General features: G+C 41.7%; 1 protein-coding gene across 2 annotated transcripts in view; it reads left to right on the forward strand.

The window, feature by feature from the left end:
- The first annotated feature begins 2913 nt into the window (after positions 1 to 2913).
- Cnot6 (CCR4-NOT transcription complex subunit 6) overlaps positions 2914 to 20734 on the forward strand; it is a 43491-nt gene continuing 25670 nt past the window's right edge. For both annotated transcript variants that reach the window (XM_055597164.1, XM_055597165.1), the window contains exons 1-2: positions 2914 to 3275; positions 14367 to 14480. In XM_055597164.1, coding sequence (XP_055453139.1) covers positions 14369 to 14480 — 112 coding nt within the window. In that variant the 5' untranslated portion in view covers positions 2914 to 3275; positions 14367 to 14368. The remainder of the gene's footprint in view (positions 3276 to 14366; positions 14481 to 20734) is intronic.

Consider the following 20734-nt stretch of genomic DNA (forward strand, 5'->3'; position numbering starts at 1 on the left):
TTCCAGGCATCTTCTCCCTATACCCCTGCTAGGAGTGAAGCCAAGACAAATCAGACATGTTGAGAAGAGGCTCAAAGGGATCTCTGTGTGTAGGAGATCCAGTGGGAAATAAACCTTAGCTTTCTATGTCTTCCTGCTTTTCTGTTTCTCTTTCCCAACAATATCATCTCATCTCCATTTTCCCCTCCTCCGCTTATTCCCTGCATTTCTTCCATATATTCTTTAGGTGAGGTTGAATCCAGCCCAATTACATGGGGTGGAATGTGATTTTGTCCTGGCCATGGCACAAAATTCTCCTGAACATGGTATTTGGTTTGGGAATGGAAATGAAAGCTGGGCCCAGGACAACAAGTTCTCATTTTCTGGCAGGTCTTAAATACTGTGGAAGCTGACATCTACTGTGCTCCAACATGGCTTCCATATGTTGAAAGCAACATATGGCCACCACAGAAGCGAGGAGAACTTAGAATGTCATTTGTCCCCAGATCAAGCCATACCTGAAGGGTATATTTTTCCTGGCCTTTAAAGCTGTTTGAGTCAACTAATTCCTTTTCTTTCTTTTTTTCTTTTTCTTTAAGGCGGTTTGAACTGAATTTTGAATCAGGTGAAGTCTAATATACTAGGCCTAGAGACAATGAATAATATGAGGAAGAACAATGGGGACCTGTACCTCTATAATACCAGATTCTGACTGAAGAAAACTGTGGCCCTGAGCTCAGAGAAAGGGAGGTAGATGTCAAGAATATATTAATGTCCTTAGTATTACACACAGATAAGGGACTCAGGTTGTCCAGAGTTTGTCCTTGGACACCAAATCTCTACCCATCAGACATGCCAGACTTCCAGAGTTGAATAGCGAACCAAGGTCCATATTTCAGGCTGACCAAATAGTCTCTACTGAGGTTGGCTTTCCCCGTGTTTACCCACTAGAAAAACTGTGGATTTTCCATAATAAGCATTCTGATTCCTTAACAGTTCAGTTTGTCAGGATTGGCTTCATCTGGCAGTCTTCATTAAGTTTTTGTCACTGTAATCAGGATGAAGAATACCATGTATTTCTGGGGATGCCAGCATTTGCAGGACTAGTCTTCCTCAATGGCGTTGAACAGGTCCACCAGTCCGTGTGCACACAGCTGTTCCCTTGCTGTGTCCTCTCTTAAATCCACACTGGGCTTGTGGTTGCTTGTGGATGGAATACAGAGGAAGAGGTAAACTTTAGAAGAGATGAGGGCTTCTTCTTCCTTCCTCTTTGGGCCCCAAGTTGCCCTGTTAGGGATCCAGAAAAACCTCCAGCTGGAGGAGATTATTCACAAAGGCATGAAGGGAGCACTCCAACACAGAGGGAGGACTTTATTAAGGGACACAAAGGTGCCAACGTTCATCCACCTTTGGGAGGCCCTGGCATGAAAAACCACAAGTGAGACCAGTAGAACTGTCTAGCTAAGCATCTGAATGATGAACTGTAATAGAATTGTTGCTTAATGAAGCTAAGGTTTTTGTTACACAAGCAGACTCCCCTGGAAGCATACAGTCACTCTCAAAAAGGCAGCTCCCCTTGGGCAAATGAATTACAAAAAGGAACCGTCTTTTCTAGGCTGGAGCACAGGTTGCCAGGGCACAGCCCTGGAATGGGAATGGCCCAGCAGGATGTCTAACACCCCTGGTCTCTCAGCCTGGGACCCTTTGTATAAAATACGCACTGAACAACTTGAGTAGGTCAGGGCTTGGAGTACTATCTTCAGGTAGCTAGTCTGCTCCTGTTCCTACTAATTCCTCATGTATGATGGGCGTTTGCATCGCTTTAACTTTGCCAGTGTCCCAGGGCACTAGAAGCCTAGAATGACACAGCTATCCTGGCAAATGGCAGGCAGTGATGATCTCAAGGCAAAGCACAAACTGTTTGCCTTGAACAGAACATCTGGTTCTTGGAAGGGCTTTCATCCTTCAGTGGTTTGCTCGCCCAGCCCTTCTCTGCCTCAGGCAACAGCCAACCCATTTCTCATATCTTGGAACTCAAGATAGACATCCGTGAGGGACATGCATTTAATTCTTCCTTGTTAGTTCCTGGAAGCCATTTCATGCTCAGTTCTTCTGGGCTGATTTGCCGCGAGGTAGGGGCAGCTGTTTTCCTTCACACTACACCCCTCAGCCTACATCGCCAGTGTATGTTAAGTGGTGTTACTCTTGCCCCTACACTGACTCAAGACAAGGTGGAGCCTGATTAATCTCTGTGCCCAGAATACCAGCCAACTACTTTTTCCTGATGTAAGCATCATTAAGCAGCCCATTTATTTCCCGCTTTACCTGAAACCAGTTTTGTCCTGAACAGACTGTCTGAGCCTTTGGATGCGGCTATGGTTTGTTACTTAAACTACAACCCCATTACCAAAAACTGCCTATCACTTGATTGTTTTCTACATAGTCAGGGCACGAACAATTAGCCGAGTATTCAGGACTGTCCCCGGGCAGATCAAGATACTGGATAACGTCCGAGAGCTTATCTGTGCTCCCAAGTGACTGGCAGGCCAAGGAAAAGAAAAGTGAATCGAGAGGGGTGAAAAATCAAGGGAAAGGTGGAGATAAAAGTGGCCGAGAAAGAAACTAGACAGCAAGCTGAACCGCCGAGGAACCGCATCGGGAGAGGAGGCGGCAGCGAGCGTGGAGAAGGAGAGGCGCAGAGAGCGGGAAGAGAGGCTGGGAGGGCGGGCCGGAGCGCGCCGGACCGGCTCACTGCTGGGCGACGCGGGGGACAGCAGACGGGGCTAAAGCGTCGGGCGGAGACGAGCCCCCCCAACCCCCGCGCCCGGCGCGGGATGATCGCGTCCAGCCGCGTCAGCCAATGGGAAGCCGGGATGTTGGAGAGGCGGCGGTGAGCGGGGCGCTCGCTGGCCGGGGTGGGAGGGGGCCGGCGGCCGCCGCCATGATGCTTGTTTGCTTTCAATGAAAACGAGGGGGGCGCGGAAGAGGAGGCGTCGGCGTCGGTGGCGGCGGCGTCGACGGCGCGGAGGCGAAGGCGGCGGCGGGCGCGGCGAGGAGGGCGAGGCCGGGGGCCGGGAAGGCGGCCGAGCGTAGCGGCGGCTCGTGGGGTCCGGGCGGCCGAGGCGGGCGGCTGAGGAGGGGGAAACAAAGAGCGGCGGCTGAGGCGGCTGAGGAGCGGCGGCGGCGGCGGCGCTGCAGCAGCGGGCGGGACTGGTATGGTGGTTCCACAGGGCAGACCCCGCTGCACTCACCGGGAGGAGGCGGCGGCAGCGGCGGAGGAAGGCGCAGCTCGAGAGGTGAGCGCGACGGGCCCGGGCGACGTCCCGCCAGGGCCTGCGCTCCCCCCCCGTCCCCCCCCCCCCCCCGGGGGGGACCCCGTGAGCGCGCCCCCGGCCGCAACTTGGTAGCTCTCGGAGCGACCCTGTCCGTCCGTCCCCCTCCTTGACGCCCGGCGGCCGCGGTCTGGCCGGTTCCCGGGCCGCGCCCCCGCGCGGAGTCCCGGGGCCCGGCCCGGGTAGGTGGGGGGGAGCGTTGATTGACGGCGGGGTACGGGGGGGCGGGGGCGTGAGCCCCGGCCTCTCGGACCCCCGGCTCTGGGCACGCGCGCCGAGAGACGATCTGGTGCCCCCCGGACCGGGGGCTGGGGGACCGGTGGCAACTTTGGAGAAGTGGCTTTGTGGGCCGGCGCGCTGTGCGGCGTGGAACTTGGCACCCCGGGGACGGCGCTTGGCGCTCACCTTTCCCCTCAAGTGTTTTCAGAGTCAGTTTAACGCAGACATTTATTGTTTGGGGCGGAGCGGATTACGTGGCCAGAGAAGTGATTACCGGTTGGAGAGATTATTGGACTCAGGACTGGAGAACTAATTCCTCGAAGAAATTTTCTCCAGTTTAACCAGTGCGGACCTGGCCTTTTTCATGTTTCAAAGTCAGTGATTATTTTCCTTGGTTACATTCCCCCTCCCCCTTGACTGTTTCTACCTTGACATGTTCTTCAGAGTCTGCTTATAAACAACTGTAATTTTTTCCCTGTTACTGCAAATGACAACGTTGTGCCGTCTTGTTACTGTGTTTAGATAGTCTGCTTGAACCCGTTTTACGGGTAGATTGCCTAATTATTGCTAGGTCTAAATTCTTCTCTGCCTGTGTTTGGGATTTTAACTTTGGAGAAAAGAGAGACTATATGAAAAACAGTTTGGTGTGTAATAGCCCTGTGTTTTCCACACTTCCGAGAATTCTCCACCATTCCATAACAGTTCTGTAGGGTGGTCAAAAGATCGTGAAGGCATATTTTGCTTTCTGTAGTTGCTGCCAGTCTTAAAATTGATGCTTTATAGAATACATTTTAAAATTAAAATTACATGGTACTAGTGGTTTACCCTAATTCTCTTATGCTGCCCATGTGGAAACTGAAACCTAGAATGACTAAAGTGACTCGCCCAGGGTATTACGGATGCGAGGGTAGGCACCAGGCTTTGTGTGTTTGTGAAAGACAGACGTTAAGTGTGGCATACATTTTTAAGGGTTTGGTTTTTGGAGAAGGAAGGTGTTTTAATGGGTAGATATTATTTAAAGTAGGTCAGTGTGGGCATTTCTCAGCAGGTGAACAAGGTACTCCCTAACGTGGACAAAAAGACATTTCCTTGTGTGACTGGAGATTTTCTTCTTGAAAAATAGTCCTTGTTGAGAAATTTCAGGCTTTTTTTTTTTTTTTTTGAACAGACCAAGTTGATGTACAGAACTTGCTTGGTCCTGAATACAAATAAAGGCATTACTGCTACTCTGCATGCAGGGTTTTGTTTTTGGAATTTTTTAAGTCAGGGCGTCTCTGTGTAGCATTGGCTGTCCTAGAGTTCACTCTGTAGACCAGGCTGAACTCCCAGAGATCCACCTGCCTCTGCCTCACTGAGTGCTGGGATTAAAGGTGTGCACAACCACCCCGATGATACATGCAGTTTTAGCTGGTATTTTGGTTAATGTTTAGATATCCCACTGTACCCATGTTAACTTAAAAAAAAAAAAAAGACAGGGTCTCAAAATATAGTCCCTGCTGTTCTGGACGAAGCTGTCCTTGAACTCATACCTCCTGTCTCTGCCTCTGGAGCACTGAGATTAAAGGTGTGCAGCACCATGCTTAAGTTTTGCATACAGAGCAGCCCAGAAAGGTAATATATGGAGCAGTAAGCTGTTGCACTCTTCTTTGGTCCTTGTGTGGTGAGGGATCAATATCTTCAATACATTTGCAGCCCTCTGCACCATGCAAGGTCCACTCGTTAGAAAGCTTGAGCTTAAATGTTTTGTCACTTGGAAATGTCCACATATATTCAGCTAAAAATGTATACTTAAGATTTGTATACACGTGGATGTATTATATGTATGTATATATATGTATACATATATACACACTTTTGTTGTGGGGGAGAAAGTTCTGATTTAAATTTTTGAAACCATTTATCTTCTACAAAATACACACTTTTTCTTAATTGTGCCTTTACCTCAGGCTATGGAAGTAGCCATATTACAATGAAATGCTATTAATAAACACTACTTGTAACTTGAGTGCTGACTAAACCCAAGTATTATCTAGCTATGTGCATAACATGTACATTTGAGTACAATGAAATGCAGCAGTTTGGTGTTTGAATAAGTAAAGAAGAAAAGAATGATTATTTGAATCTAAGATGGAGGCTTATTCAGGCTGTCTTAATTTTAGTCTTTGGGCTTTACTTTTTTTTGTTGTCCATTTATATTTTTCTGGTAAGTTGCACATTGAGGAATAGCACTGATGGTCCTGAGGTAGATGGTGAGAATTCAGAGATGACCATACTCAGTTTCTGCCTTGCTGTCTTGCATAGGAGAAATGGGTGTACAGAGTGCTTCAAGGAACAGAAGCATGATTAAACTGGAGGAGGGTGTGGTGGCAGTTTAAAAAAGTAACACTGAGTGGAAGCTTGCCAAGTTGGAGAAAGGGATCATTCTCAACAAAGGGAACAGTGAGCTTGCTGAGGTATCAGGTCTGGGGATGAGGGCAATGTTAAGATGTTACTGGAGCAATGGGAGTGCCTGGATTCTGAAGGATTGTGCTGCTGAGCTTCGCTCCCCTTTAGCAAAGGACGGTCTACTGGTTTGTTGGTTTGTTTGTTTTCTGTTTTGTTTTGTTTTTTAGCAAGGAGCAAAGTGATTTAAAGATAACCAGTTATCAGTGTGGGGAACAGAGACTGCAAATAAAATTCAAGTCATATTTTAAATAATACTGAATTAGTGGATTAAGTGTGTGTTTTTTTGTCTTGGATATGGTGTCTGTGACTCCTTTTGTAATGTGCTTGAAGAGTGCCCAATTGCTCTAAAATACAGGGCCATGTACAATCAGAATGTCCGTGTTTTAGAAGATGGTAAAAACACCTAAAATGGTATACATGAGGCTTCAGGCTTGTGAACTCTGCTTCTTAGAGGGTCACAGTCAACCCTGTGCTCACTGGGAATCAAAGCAGTCAGGCTGCTTAGGAATAGTCCGATGTGTTATTAGGATGTAATAAGTATTTTGTGAAAATTAGAGGGGGAGACAAGTGTTTTCTTTTAAATTCTTGGAATTAGAATATTAAGACTGTGAAGCCATGGGACTCTTAATAAAACTGCTGGTTACAGGTTTTGTGTGAAAATCACAGGAGGTGGGAGGAAGTGGAATTGGGATACAACACTCAGAACATTAAAAGAACAGAAACTTGCTAAGAATGGTAGCGTTTTTTCATGTTAGATGTTTAAGAAGTAGATAAATGTTACAATAACTGTGCTACTTCAAAAAGCACCTGGTTTACTTGAGCTAGAGAGCCACAGGGCTGGTGCTTGTAAGTTACTCTGAATTGCAAGGCAAGCTCCCTGAGAGTCTGGAAAGCTGTGACACCAGAGTTGAATGGGTGTGGTCCACAGCACAGAGGGAACTTTTCCTGTCCTCTGTATTTCTGTACAGCTCAATTCACCTTGGGTATATTTTTTTTTAATCTTTGTCTAATTTTTTTTCACAGATAAAATAGCACATAAACAAGTGAGAAATTTGCATGTACTCAGATTGTTCAGTATTAAGTCAGCCATGTTGGAACAAATTTACAATTTTCCAAACAAGTGTTCTATAGAAAAACTAATTATACTTGAACATAGTATTTGAAAATAGTATTCAATTCAGAGTAGGTTTGCAGTGGTGCAGAAGAAAGACAAAAGATTAATAAACATAGCAGGTTAAATGGTAGTTAGAAATATATCAAGCCTTTTGTGTGTCCTGAAGAAGTATCTGATTTTGAAGGAGTTAAATCAGCAATCTTTGAGCTGAAGTTAGAGGACAGTAAGGGTTGTCAGGCTGAATAGGGTATTTTTGAGGAAACAACAGCGTTTCCACACGCAAGTCATATACAACTTGAGTTATGCAACGTAGGATGAAAGGAGAGATAGAAGTCAAAAACAGCCTTGGCTGTTTTCCTTAAAATGTTAGGACATCTTCCTGTATACAGTGGGAACCATTGAGACTTGGAGTGCAGAGATGTTGCATGTGACATACTTAGGAAGCAAGTAGTAAAATGGGGAGACTGGACGAAAGGGTCAGGGTACTTGGGTTAGAGAGATCATTTAGGTCTTAATGTGAGAATAAAGAGTATTCTCACAGAGAGTATAGAGAGTAGAAAAGCTAGTATACCCTCTAACAATTTTCAGAGTACTAGAATGAAGATAATACAGGTACTGGATAGTAGCTGTTTCTCATTATCTAGATTTTCTTTTTTTATATGTGGAGAGTAATAGGCAGTATCAAGGGCTACAGTATCTTTAAGATTTAAAAAAAAAAAGTGTTTATTTATATTTTTGAGACAACATCTCCCTATGTAGCCTTGGCTGGCCTGGAATTTAACATGTACTCCTGACAGGCCTGAAATGTAGTGAATGTGCAAAGAATACTCTAAGTGCTAGTACAATGTGTGGCAGTTAGCAAGCAGCACAACTCAATTTTGCTGTTATGTCTGTGGGTGTTTGCTTGGTTTGACTTTTTGCTTCTTATCCTAAGGTATCCTAGAACCAGTATTCTTATTCCCATGGACACTAGTCTGGTTCTTTTTGTCTGGTTTCTCTGGATTTTACCTTCACCACTAGAAGCCTAGGTATTTTTTCATATGCCTGATAAGATGGACCACAGCTTATGTTTTGTTTGTATGTGTTTTAGAAACTATTACAGCTTTCCCCCTTGAATTCATGTAAACACTGAGTATGAACTAACTGCCAGATGCTAGACTTATAAAAAATTTTAAAATATGAATAAATACGTGGATTGTTTACTGTAATGGGTAGGTTTAAATTAAGATGAGGTTAGTGAATACAACAGTAGACCAAATTTTCAAGGTTTAGAATAGCTCAGAGCAGGAGATGGTAACTTCTGTGTTTGGGAGTGATAATTGTCCTTTTGGAATTAGATACCCAGCTTGGCATTTGAGCAAAGTCAAGGGACCATGCGGTGTCTGGGGCATTTCAGGCAGAACCAATATGTGCACAGAGGCTTGTGAGAGGTTAAGTGGGCAGTGAGATCTGCATATGATGAGCTCAGAGGAAACAGGCAGGTTGCAAATACACCTTATTCATTCTGACAGTGAACCTGGGTTTCTTTTGTTCCTTCATGTAGAGCCAGCCTTCCATATCTGCAGACTCAACAAACCATAGACTGAAAATTACAAAAACAATTATACCTGTGTTGAACATGTACAGATTGTTTTCTTCCTCTTATTCCTCAAATGACGTATTGCAGCAATCATACGGTACTTATGTTCTATTAGATATTAGAAGTCATTTGGAGATGGTTTAAACCATGATAAGATATGTTGTGGTCCTTTTTTTTTTTTTTTTTTTTTTTAATTCATTTGGGTTCTTGGAGCCGGTTGTCCTGGAATCAATCCCTGGCAGATACTCTGGGATAACTGGTATTTAACACTTTGTCCTGGGTGCAGTAAGAGTCATACAAAGTTTAGTTTGGGGCAGTCATCACAGATGATATCTAGAATGGATGAAGGTAGGAGAAGAGTAGAACAGAGAATAGATCTGAGATAAGAGCAGAAGGGGTTAAGGCAGAATTGATGAGAATTTTGTTAGAATTGGAGTCTTGACATACTCATTTTGGCTTGAAAAACTGGGCAAACATAGGAGGGAAGACAAGTTTGAAGATCAAGAGGAATATTTTTTTTTTTTTTTTTTTTTTTTTTTTAGTATGATCCTTTTGATATTTTGTTTCCCTCACTGCTTTCCCTATTCCTTTCATGCAACTTAAGTACTTGGCTCTAAGACATGTCATGGGGTGTAACATATCTGCCATAGTATGTATGTATGAGCTATAATAGCATTCTCAAAATCTGTCTTTAATATTTAAGCTAGATGGGAAGCTTTGCAGAGAGGTGTCAGTGTGTAGTTTGATTTTCACCAGCGCATGAAAAGTGCCACTGACGACAGCTCCTGCGTGAGGTTTAGTGCACATACCGCATGTGTGAAGTATGTGCTGGGAACCTGCCTAGAGAGAAGAGAAAAAAATGTGATGCCTTTTTTTTCCCTCCCAAGACTGGTCTTAGATTCCTGATCCTCCTGCCTCTGAAGTGCTGGGGATACAAGCTTTCAGCTTGCATAGGACAGTAATGACTTTGAGAGTCAAGGTGATTTAGGTTTAAAGTGAGTGGAAGTACATAACTAAATTGAGGCTTTAAAGTTAGAACTGTCTTCCAAGAGAGCCCACCTATTCTCTTTACACTAGATTTACATTCTCTTAATTTATAGAATACAACATATATGTCAAAATAGGTAAATTTTTAAAAAATTATTTGCTCTTCACTCCCAACTGCAGCTTCCTTCCTTCCGTTCCTCCCAGCTACCCCCACATCCACTGCTCCTCAGTTTCCCTTTAGAGAAGAGCAGGCCTCCCAGGGATAGCAACTGAACATGGCATAACAAAATTCAGTAAGACTAGGCATAAACCCTCAGATCATGGCAACCCAGTAGGAGAAAAGGGTTCCAAGATCAGGGCAAAGAGCCAGAGACACTCTGACTCCCACTCTTAGGAGGCCTATAAAAACCCACGCTAAACAATCACATCATGCGTGCAGAGAACCTAGTGTGGACCTATGTGGGCTCCATGGTTTTGCTACTTCAGCCTCTATGAACCTCTGAGCCCTGCTTCGGTGATTGTGTTAGCCACGTTTTTCTGGTGTCCTCAACCCCTTTGGCTCCTACAATTCTTCCTCCCCCTCTTCCTCAGGGTATCCTGAGCTCTACCTCATGTTTGGGTGTGGGTCTCTGCGTCTGCTTCCATCAGCTGCCGGTGGAAGCCTCAGATGATTGGGCTAGGCACTGATCTAGTCTTCTAGCAGCTGTGGCCTGTGAACAAGGTAAATATTTTAAGGCCTGCAATAGGCCTTCCATTTCCTGCCATAATTTTAATACAAAATTCCAGATTATTGCCATTTAAAAAATTAGTATTTGCCAAATTCTTGTGTTTATGTGACATTTTGAAACGTTCTGTGTGTCTTGGGAGAAACAGTACAGCAAATTAGTCTTCATTTTCATCTAATTTTTTTAATATGCCTATGAATGAGTTGTCTGTCATTTGTATTGTTTTCCAAAATAGATTAATTTGGGTTGTAGGAGGATTTTAATGGTTTTAAAGTAGTTGCTTGGTAACTTTTTTTGTAATAATGAAAAATAAGTTTTGATACACAATTTAATTTCCTTTATTTCTGTTTTACAATATCACCATTTTTGGCTGGGTGTGTAGTTCAGTGGTAGAGTGCTTGCACAGATCCTAGGTTCCATCCCCAGCACTGTTAACTCCTCCTTCACCTCATAAAAGTCACCATTTTCCTACCTCTCCCATTGAAAGAAAGTATGGCCTAGGACTCACTTCTATTCTTGTTTTGAAGTTTGTAGACTTTTATTGAGTTATCTTCCTGCTGTAAGGTAAAAGAAATGATGAGTTATATGTAGTACATTTGGTATAGCATTATTAGAAACAAGTTATATGGTATTCTAGTCTCTTATGAAGCTATTTTCAGAATGGTTTTTGGAAAATGAATAAATCTGAGGCTATGCATTGTGGTAGACGTTTTTAATCACAGCATGTGGGAGGCAGAGTCAAATGGATCTCTGAGCTCAAGGATAATTTGGTCCAGGCCAGCCAGAGCTTTATAGTGATAATCTGCTTAAAAACAAATAAACAAATACACAGGGCTGGAGAGATGGCTCAGTGGTTTAGAGCACTTGCTCTTAAAGAGGACTAGGATTCACTTATCACTCCAGTTTGAGGAGATCTAGCACTTCCTTTTGTGCTCTGCGGGTACCAGGCGTGCATGTGGTACACATATATACATGGGAGCATTTTTGCGTACACATAAAATGAAAATAAATCTTTAAGGATGTTCTTTGGAAGCCAGGAGGTGGTGGCACATACCTTAAATCCCAGCACTTGGGAGGCAGAAGTAGGCAGATCTCTCGAAACCCTGTCTCTTAAAACAAGACAAACCAAAAGAATGTTCTTTGAAGGACATTCAGCAGAACTCTGTTATTGTTTTGTCTAATCTTGTTTGGTGACTATATTATATTCATGGTTCTATGTTAAAAGAAAATGGTTTTGATCTACTGGTACACCTTAGAAATGATGGTTAGAATTTCAGTGTACAAATGACAGAACTAATAGTTTGGAGGTAGAAGTGGAGCATATCCAAAGGGTGTCAGTTTGTTTACTGTTTCTGTTGAAAATACATAGACAAGTCCTGGGACAGAAGTTGAAAAGATAGGGGAGCTGGTTAGTTGTGATGTATTCTTTAATCCCAGCAGTTGGGAGGCAGAGGTAGGCAGATTTCTTGAGTTTGAGGCCAACTTTGTCTACAGAGTGAGTTCCAGGACAGCCAAGGCTACACAGAGAAACCCTGTTTCAAAAAGGGATTCTATATGATAAACTGTGGAGTTTGAATTTGTTTCCTAAGATATAGAGATTTAATATTTTTTGCAGTGCAAAAGATGGAACCCACTGCTTTGTGACATGCTACGTAGATGCTCTATCATAGAGCTACACCCCCAATTCCAACAAATCAAAAATGGTGTAAAGGGAATGTCTTAGATCCTTAAAGCTGACATAGGATCAGAAGTTAACTCTAGCTAGCCATCATGTTGATGCTGGGAGTTTGAACCCTGGTCCTCTGGAAGACCACACAGGGCTCTTAAGTTTTAAGCCATCTCTAGGCAGCCAGAACGTCGGGCCCTTTTAGCTGCCATTCTTTTGTAAAGCGGGGCTTTCTTTTAGCTGGGATTTGACTGTTTTGAATGCCCTTCCCTCCTGAAAGGATAACTAGTTAAGCCTTTCTCTTTAGTTATCAATTCTCTGATTATTTTGTATCAGAGTGGCTTGTTGACATGCTTGGTCTGTGCTGCTTGCTCACTCTCTTCTCTATTCCCTCTGTTCCTTGCTTGGTGGTTATTGGAGTAGTATCTCTCAGTTGTTATTTCATCTTCTACATACATTATGCTTTTCTGCAGTACATGTAGCATCATGTTAATCCTCTTGTTTTAGCAGTCTTTCATTGAAGTACTTATTTTATTGATTGTGCTTTAGTGTATTATGATTGTGCTTCTTTCTTACTAAATTATCACCGTAACCAATGAGCAGGGTTCCTTTTAGCTAGTTCTTTGTATTGTGTCGACATGAAAACCCCATTAGATTTTGCTTTTTGACACTGAAAGATGCTCTAGATTCATGTTGTTTCTTGTAACGCATTTACAACTGTCTAGCCTACAAAGAACTTTGTGTTGTTGGTAGCTTATTTCTCTCAAGTTTCAGTTGTCTGGTCAGTCTTATCCCAAAAATAATAAGTGGAAAATTAAATATATAAAAGCCAGGTGGTGGTGTCACATGCATTTAATCCCAGTACTTACGAGGCAGACTCAGGCACATCTTGAGTTCAAGGCCAGCCTAGTCTACAGAGCTAGCTAGTTTCAGGACAGCCAGAGCTACACTACAGAAACCCTGTCTTGAAAAACAAACAATAGGTGATAAGTTTTTAGATTGTAAGTCATTTCAGTAGCATGATGAGTACTTGCGGTATCCTACACCAAGGAAATGAATCAAGCCTTTATCTAGTCTATCCATACAGTGTATACTACCTGCCCATTAATATTTGGTCTGGCATATTAGATCAACTATGATGGCACCACAGTGGCTAGTGTTCAAGAAATGCTTGTTTTACTCAGTATCTCCAAGGCACAAAAGTACCGATACTAGCCATTTGGTAGAGGCACCAAAGAGAAGTATAAGTGGCTTATATCTAGAGTAGAGCGGTTTCCCATATGATGACAGAGTGTACTCTAAGATTCTTAGTGCCTAAAACATTAATAGTACCAAATCCTGTGTATATTGTATGCCCACTCTCCCGTATATACATACTTATCATAATGTTTAATTTCTAACTTAAGTGTAATAGAGAGATTAATAAGTTAAACTGAAAAGGTAGCAGGAAGTTATTTTTCCTTAAGTTGATGTGTATGTGTGTTTGTGTGTGTGTGTGTGTCTGTGTCTGTGTCTGTGTGTGTATTTGGATCTGTGAGTTTGAGGCCAAAGTGAGTCCACAACAGCCAAGGTTACACAGGGAAGCCTATCTCAGGGGGAAAAAAAAAGTAGAAAATGGTATTTGATTATTCAGTATGTGTAAATGTGTTTTTATTTCCTCATACCCAAGCTTTTCGAATACCAGAGCATTTATTTCTCTGTGTTCTAAATATCCCTAGGCCTAGAATGTTACAGCCTATGAGACTGACTTCTGAATAAGTTCATCCCTAGCTCGCTCTTAACTCTGTCTGACTGGTTCAACTCAGCTATTCTGCCTCAAAACTCCTTCCCAAGATGACTTACTCAATCTGGCTTCTCTCTGCTTCACTGATTTGCTCTGTTGGAAAAACTGCCTCTGAACTACACGAACTCATCTGTACTCAACTAAACTGCACCGAATTGTACTGTCCTCCCCAACTCTACTGTATTGTCTCCATGAACTTGCTTGCTTTCTCTCTCTCTCTGCCTGCTCATAAGTAGTCTCTCTCTCCCCCCCTAGAGTTGGGCGTATCCTATCTCTGGCTCATTCTGGCAAATCTTTCTCTGATTCATCACTTTGTCCCTCAATTAGATGTCATTTTTTGGGATTAAAGGTGTGTGCTAACGGCTGGTCTCTATTCCAGCCAGAGGAGTTAAAGGTGTGTGCTGTGTTTTGCATTCCAGCCTGATCACACAGACCTATAAGGTCTTTGGATGTGAGCCCTTGCCAGAGCAACCAGGTTGTTGGATTAAAATTCCTCTACAAGTATGTATTGATTGGTCTCTTTTCTTCATTTAACAGGCATGCCCAAAGAAAAATACGAGCCCCCTGACCCTCGGAGGATGTACACAATTATGTCCTCTGAGGAAGCAGCAAATGGAAAGAAATCACATTGGGCAGAGCTTGAAATAAGTGGTAAGACATGTTAGCATGAATTTTATGTTACAGAGACTAAAAATGTGTTGGAAAGTTAGGTTTTCTGATACTAATGAATATATAAAAGCAACAGTTATATTTTAAAAATGTTAATTTCTCTTTGAAGGAGGAAGGGCCAAAGAAAAGAAATGGTTTGAGTCAGAATTTAAATCCCATTGATTGCCTGATACTTACTTGTACTTGTGCATGCTCTTCCTCTTTCTTATACACCCTTAATAAGGAGAGGGACTGTGGATTATAAGCTTTTGCTAATAAGATCACTTTGTTAGTCTGTAATAAATAAGCTTCTGTGTTGAAACAATCTAGTTGAAGTCTTTTAATGCTGAGACAGTGCTTTCATAGAGAGGATTTAGCATAAGCTTCTTTCATTCTTTTTTTCTTTTTGGCCTTTTTGAGACAGGATTTCTCTGTGTTCTGTCCAGGGCTGTCCTGGAACTCAGAGATCTGCCTGCCCCTGCCTCCTGAGTGCTGGGATTAAAGATCTGCACCGCCTTGCCCAGCTAGCATAAGTTTCTTAAAGACAGTATATTTAAAAGTTCTATAGGAAGCTGAAGAGATGGCTCCATGTTTAAGAGAACATGCTGCTTTATCAGAGGATCCCCGTTTGGTTTCCAGTATTCTTATCAGGCTGTATCTACAGTTCTTCCTTGTAGTTTTTAGTGTTTATTTAAGCATTGTACAGTAGCTTCTCCACCCTCCTCATCTGGTATCTGTCTTTATTACAGGTTCCCCCTCCAAATTTTCTTTCCTTGCAGTTTATGTGTTGACAGTCCAGCACTTTGTTTTCCCAGTCTGTATTTTTCAGATTGCATACTCAAAATGTGGCTCAGTATGTTCTTCATCTTATATTTTACAAATGGATGTCTGGGTCTAGAGTTTAGATCAGACTTGAGGTTTAAGCTCTTGGACAGGATTTAAGATATATATCTGTCTCATAGGTGGTATTGTGCAGATGGTACAGTGCCTTTTTTTTAGGAGCAATATAAGACATGAAAGCTTTTTCCTATTGCTGTTTATTGGTCAAAGGCATTAATTCTTTGAGGATTGTCATATAGATACTTTTCTATAATTTTTCATTAGCTGAGATATGTTTTTAAAAAGAGACATCTTTCATTTACCTTTTGTTTTTTTATCACTTTTTTATTTAAAAATTTTTTTATTAGAGTTTATTCACTTTGTATCCCAGCTGTAGCCCCCTCCCTTGTTCTCTCCCAATCCCACTTCTCCTCCCTTCATTTACTTTTATTTCCTGATTGTCTTAGGGTTTTTATTGCTGTGAAGAGACATCATGCCCATGGCAACCCTTTTAAAGGAAAACATTTAATTGGGGCTAGCTTACAATTCAAAGACTTAGTCCATTATCATCATGGCAAGAAGCATGGTAGCACCCAGGTAGGCATGATCCTAGAGAGGTAGCTGAAGAGTTCTGTGTCCAGGTTGGCAGGCAGCAGAAAGAGAGACACTTGGCCTGGCTTGGGTCCTTGAAAACCAGAGCACCCCAATTTTGTTTCCAGAACTCATCAGACTATATCTCCATTTCTTGTACTTTTAAATTATATTTATTAATATAAACTTGCTCCAACAAGGCTGTATTTCCTAATGCCACTGCCTAAACATTCAAATATGAGTTGTGTGTGTGTGAGAGAGAGGGGGAGGGATCATTCTTATTCAAACCACCACACTGATGTATAGTTGGTATAGTAAAGAAAAACTATCTCTTTGTGTATGTGCATTCCAGGGTTTGACACTAGATGTCTGCTTCAATTGATCTCCACCTGATTTTTAAAAGATTTATTTATTTATATATTTAGATATATATGGGTACTTTTGTCTGCATGTACCGCTGAACACCAGAAGACAGCATCAGACAGCTGTGAGCTGCCATGTGGGTGTTGGGAATTGAACTCCGGACCTTTGGAAAAGCAGTGAGTGTTCTTAACCACTGAGCCAGCTCTCCAGCCCTACACCACTTTATTTATTGAGGCTTGGTCTTATACTGAAAACAGTTTGGCTTTCCCAGAAATATTGAATAAACAGTCTGAAGTTCTTATACCCCTTTCTGCAGCAGGCTTTTCCCATTGTTAACATCTGACATCAGTGATACATTTATTACAACGATAAGGAGTTGACACATCATCATTCAAAGGTCTGTAATTTGTATTAGGGTTCCCTCTGATGTTCTGCATAATTGTATAGAGAAGCATTTCTCAACATGTGGGTTGTGATCTCTTTGGGGTCACATATCAGATATCTTGCATATCAGATATTTACATTACAATTCATAACAGTAGTGAAACTAAAGTTATGAAGTATCAATAAATAATTGGGGTCACCACAATATGAAGAACTGTTTTAAAGGGTCACAGAAGGTTGAAGAACCACTGATAGAGAGGCATGGATCCACCATTACAGTATCATACAGAATAGTTTCTCTGCCCCATAAATTCTGTTTCATTTTTTCATGTCTAGTAACTGTGATGTTTCTACTGTTCTTAAACTTTTGCCTTTTTGGGAACGTGGAATAATTGGACTCATACAAAATCCTCTTCAGATTACCTATTTTACTGAACCATGTACTTTAGAGACTCCTGTGCCTTTTCAGGCTCAATAGTTCATTCTGTTTAGCCCCAAAATAATGCTACGTTGTCTGGAAGTACCATCGTCTCTTGCTTACTGGTGTCCTGAATAGCATCAAGGTTTTGGCATTTTTGCATATTGCCTCTCCAGACATCTGCCTGTAGGCTTTGCTAAGGACCATGGAAGCGTGATTATTGCTCGTATGCTAAGAATATGCTTGGCTTTTATCAAAAACTGCTAAAGTATTTTCTAGAGTGCTATGCACTGTTTTCACCAGTGTAAACAAGAATTCCTGTTTTGCAGCCTCCTTAGGATTTGGTGTTCTCAGAGCTTTGAATTTTGCCATTGCAATAGTGTATGTTTATCTCCTTTTAGATTTGAAGGGTTTTTGTTTTTTGTTTTGTTGAGACCAGGTTTCTCTGTGCAGCCCTGGCTGTTCTGGTACATACGATGTAGACCAGGTTGGTCTCAAGCTCACAGAGATATGCCTGCTTCTGCCTCCTGAGTGCTAGGATGAAAGGCAGTGCGACCACTGGCTGGCATTTTGGCATTTTGCAGTTTCTTAATGACACGCAGGGTTGAGTATATGCTTGTCATTGATGTAGGATATAGTGTATGGTATCTGTTCAGCTCTTGCTGGCTGTTTTTAATAGGTTCTTTCCTTTTGTTGTTGAACTTTTAAGAGATCGCTATGTATTATAAATAACGTTTAAATATGAAATGTCTCCCTTTAGGTTCTGTGCTTAAATACTTGATCTCTAGCTGGTGATATAAGAGTTCTATAGGTTTTAGGAGGTGGAGTCTTGCTGGAGGAAATGGGTCACTAGGGAAGGGCCTTGAGGCCTGGTTCTATTTTGTGTTCATTCTGTTTTCCTGAATGTTGATGTTGTGCTGGCTTCTTGCTTTTCTGCCTGCTGCTATGTCTTTCCTTCTGTGCTGGAATGGTCTCTAGAACAGTGGTTCTCAACCTGTGGGTTGTTACTCAAACTTTGGCAAACCTCTATCGCCAAAAATATTTACATTATGATTCATAACAGTAGAAAAATTACAGTTATGAGATAGCAACAAAAATAATTTTATGGTTGGGGCTCACCACAACTTTAGGAATTGTGTTGAAGAGTCGCAGCAATAGAAAGGTTGGGAACCACTACCCTAGAACAGGAAGCCAGAACAAACCTATTATTCCCTTAAATTGCTTTGTCAGCAACAAGACAAGAACTAACAAGTCTTTAGTCAGATGTCTCTCTCACTCTTGTGTTTTCACTTTGGAGATTAAGTTCAGGGCCTCATGCATGTGAGGTGTATTCTTCTATAGAACTACATCCCCCAGATGTGCCTCTTCCAGTTTATGGCTTGTCTTCTCATTCTCTTGACAGCTGAGGACAGGCATTTGTAAATTTAAGTGGATTTTGTTTGGTATCACATCGAATCTGTATATTAGGTTGGGAGGAACTGACGTTTTGGCACTGTAGTCTTCCTAGCCATGAGCATGGGCTGTATTTTTACTTATTCATTCTTACTTGGTTTCTTTATATGGAATTTCATACTTTTCCTCATTTTGTATCTCTCCTTTTCTTAGTGCAAATGTAAATGGTAGTGTTTTTATTTTGAATTCCACTTATTCATTGTTGGTATATCAAACAGAATGGCTGATGGTGAAGTCTTCCTTTATGTTTTTTTAAACATGATTCACATGTTCTGGTTAAGTTTCACTGTCTGTTGATACTGTTTCATTAAATATCAAATTATAAGTTGTTTTTATCCACCTGGGATTCATTCCAATGTGGCTCATTCTTTATAAATGCAAATTTCTGTTGCAATTGTCCTTCTGAAAGTTTAGTAATAAGTTTCTTTCCTTTCAGACTCTGTCATTATGTTATGCTATTTTGAGGGATAATTTTCCTGAAGGAAGAATTCTCAGTTAATGGTTTGCATCCTTCAGTAAAATGTTCCTTCTATTGCTTCTATTGTTTCTCTTAAGTCTACAGTCATTCCTGTCATTGATTCTGTTACATATGTCCATTTTCTGAGGCAATTTTTAAGAGTTTTTGTGTTATTTTAAGCACCTTGATTATGATGTCTTTGTATAGGATGTTCCTCTTCACCCTCCTCCACCCCGCCACTTTCTTTGATGATTAGCTTTTGTCAAGCTTCTTGTATCTGTGGGTTTACAATTTACAACACTATTTTTCCTTCCTTTCTTCCTTCCCTCCCTTCCCTCCCCTCCCTTCCGTTCCTTCCTTCCTCCCTTTCCTTTCTTCCTTCTTTCCTTCCTTCCTCCGAGGTTTTGTTCTATTTCTCTTTTTCTTGTGGTTTTCAGGCCTTTAATATTTTTTTATTCATTGTGGGAAATGGTGATTTCATGGCCTTCTTTTCCTTAGGAGTAAATTCACTTGTTTATTTTTCAGCTAATTATGGAAGGGAGGTGGCCTTATCAGGGATTGATCTGACTTGAGCCAGATTTCACCAGTTGTGAGTATCTCTGTCTTAGATCATCCTTCTTCCATTTATAGCTCCCAGCTGGAATCCTGCTGGTTTAACAGGATCTTCTTCCTCAGGGTTTCAGAGTTCCTCTTTTATCTTGAATATGTTTAAGACGGCTTGGCTTCTCTTTGGCCTCAGCATCTGCTTTCAGCTTCTTAGCTGCTGCTTGTGATTCTGGACCAGATACTCTAGGAAAGTAACCCCCTTTCATCCCTTTCTGTGCTTCCAGTTTTTCCTTGCTCTCCAGGTTGTCTGTCACATCTTTGCTTTTTTTGTTCTTTAGTGCAACAGTTATCCAACAATGTCAAACAATCAGGTGCCTTTTAATTTATTTTTATTTACTTAGTTTTTTATTTTATATAATACATTTAAATCATACTCACTCCCCACCCCAACTCCTCCCAGGTTCTCTTCTACATCCTTACCTTTTTACCTCCTCCAACTTCCAACTCATGCTCTCTTTCTTTTTCTTAAAAAACAAAACAAAACAAAACAAAAAAAAAACACATGGAGTCCAATTTGTATTGGCCAATTACTCCTGAATGTGAGGTTTGTCCTGGAGTGTGGACCAAGTGTTACTTCATTGAAGAAAACTGATTTTCCTTCACTCAGTAGCAAACACATAGGCAAATAAATTATTTTATGCCTCTTTGATTCAAAATGATGTTATATCATCTATCTATCTATATTTCTTTACTATTTTTCACTTACCATTGTATTTTGAAAAGATTTTTTTCACTTTTTTTTTCAGTTTATTCAACACAACACAATTTCCAACTTCAAGAGGTGTCTGACCATATCCACCACTAAAGTCATCTCTAAACTGGAATTCACTTACTGAGCCAACCCCAGCCTCAGCTTTCTTGTCAGCCCCAGGGGACACAACACTCCTTCTGTAGGTGTCTCTGTCCACCTCCCCTCTTATGAATCTTACAAGTCACTTACCCTCTGGACCTTTGAGCTGAAGCTTGCTAGTCTCAGGATGGCTGTGGCTCAGGGTGGCAGGCACAGTCTCCAGAGACATGTGAAGGTAATCTCAGAGATACTGATGCCCTCATTTGTAAGGTATCAATAGAAATGTCTCCAGGCAGTTTGCTCGTTCATGTAGCCTTGAGACTTGAGAGACTACATGAACTTCATTACGTGAGTGTTAGGCCATTCATTGTCTGCCA

Source organism: Psammomys obesus, unplaced genomic scaffold, assembly GCF_907164565.1.
Source record: "Psammomys obesus unplaced genomic scaffold, mPsaObe1.curated_primary_1811, whole genome shotgun sequence".
NCBI lineage: Eukaryota > Metazoa > Chordata > Mammalia > Rodentia > Muridae > Psammomys > Psammomys obesus.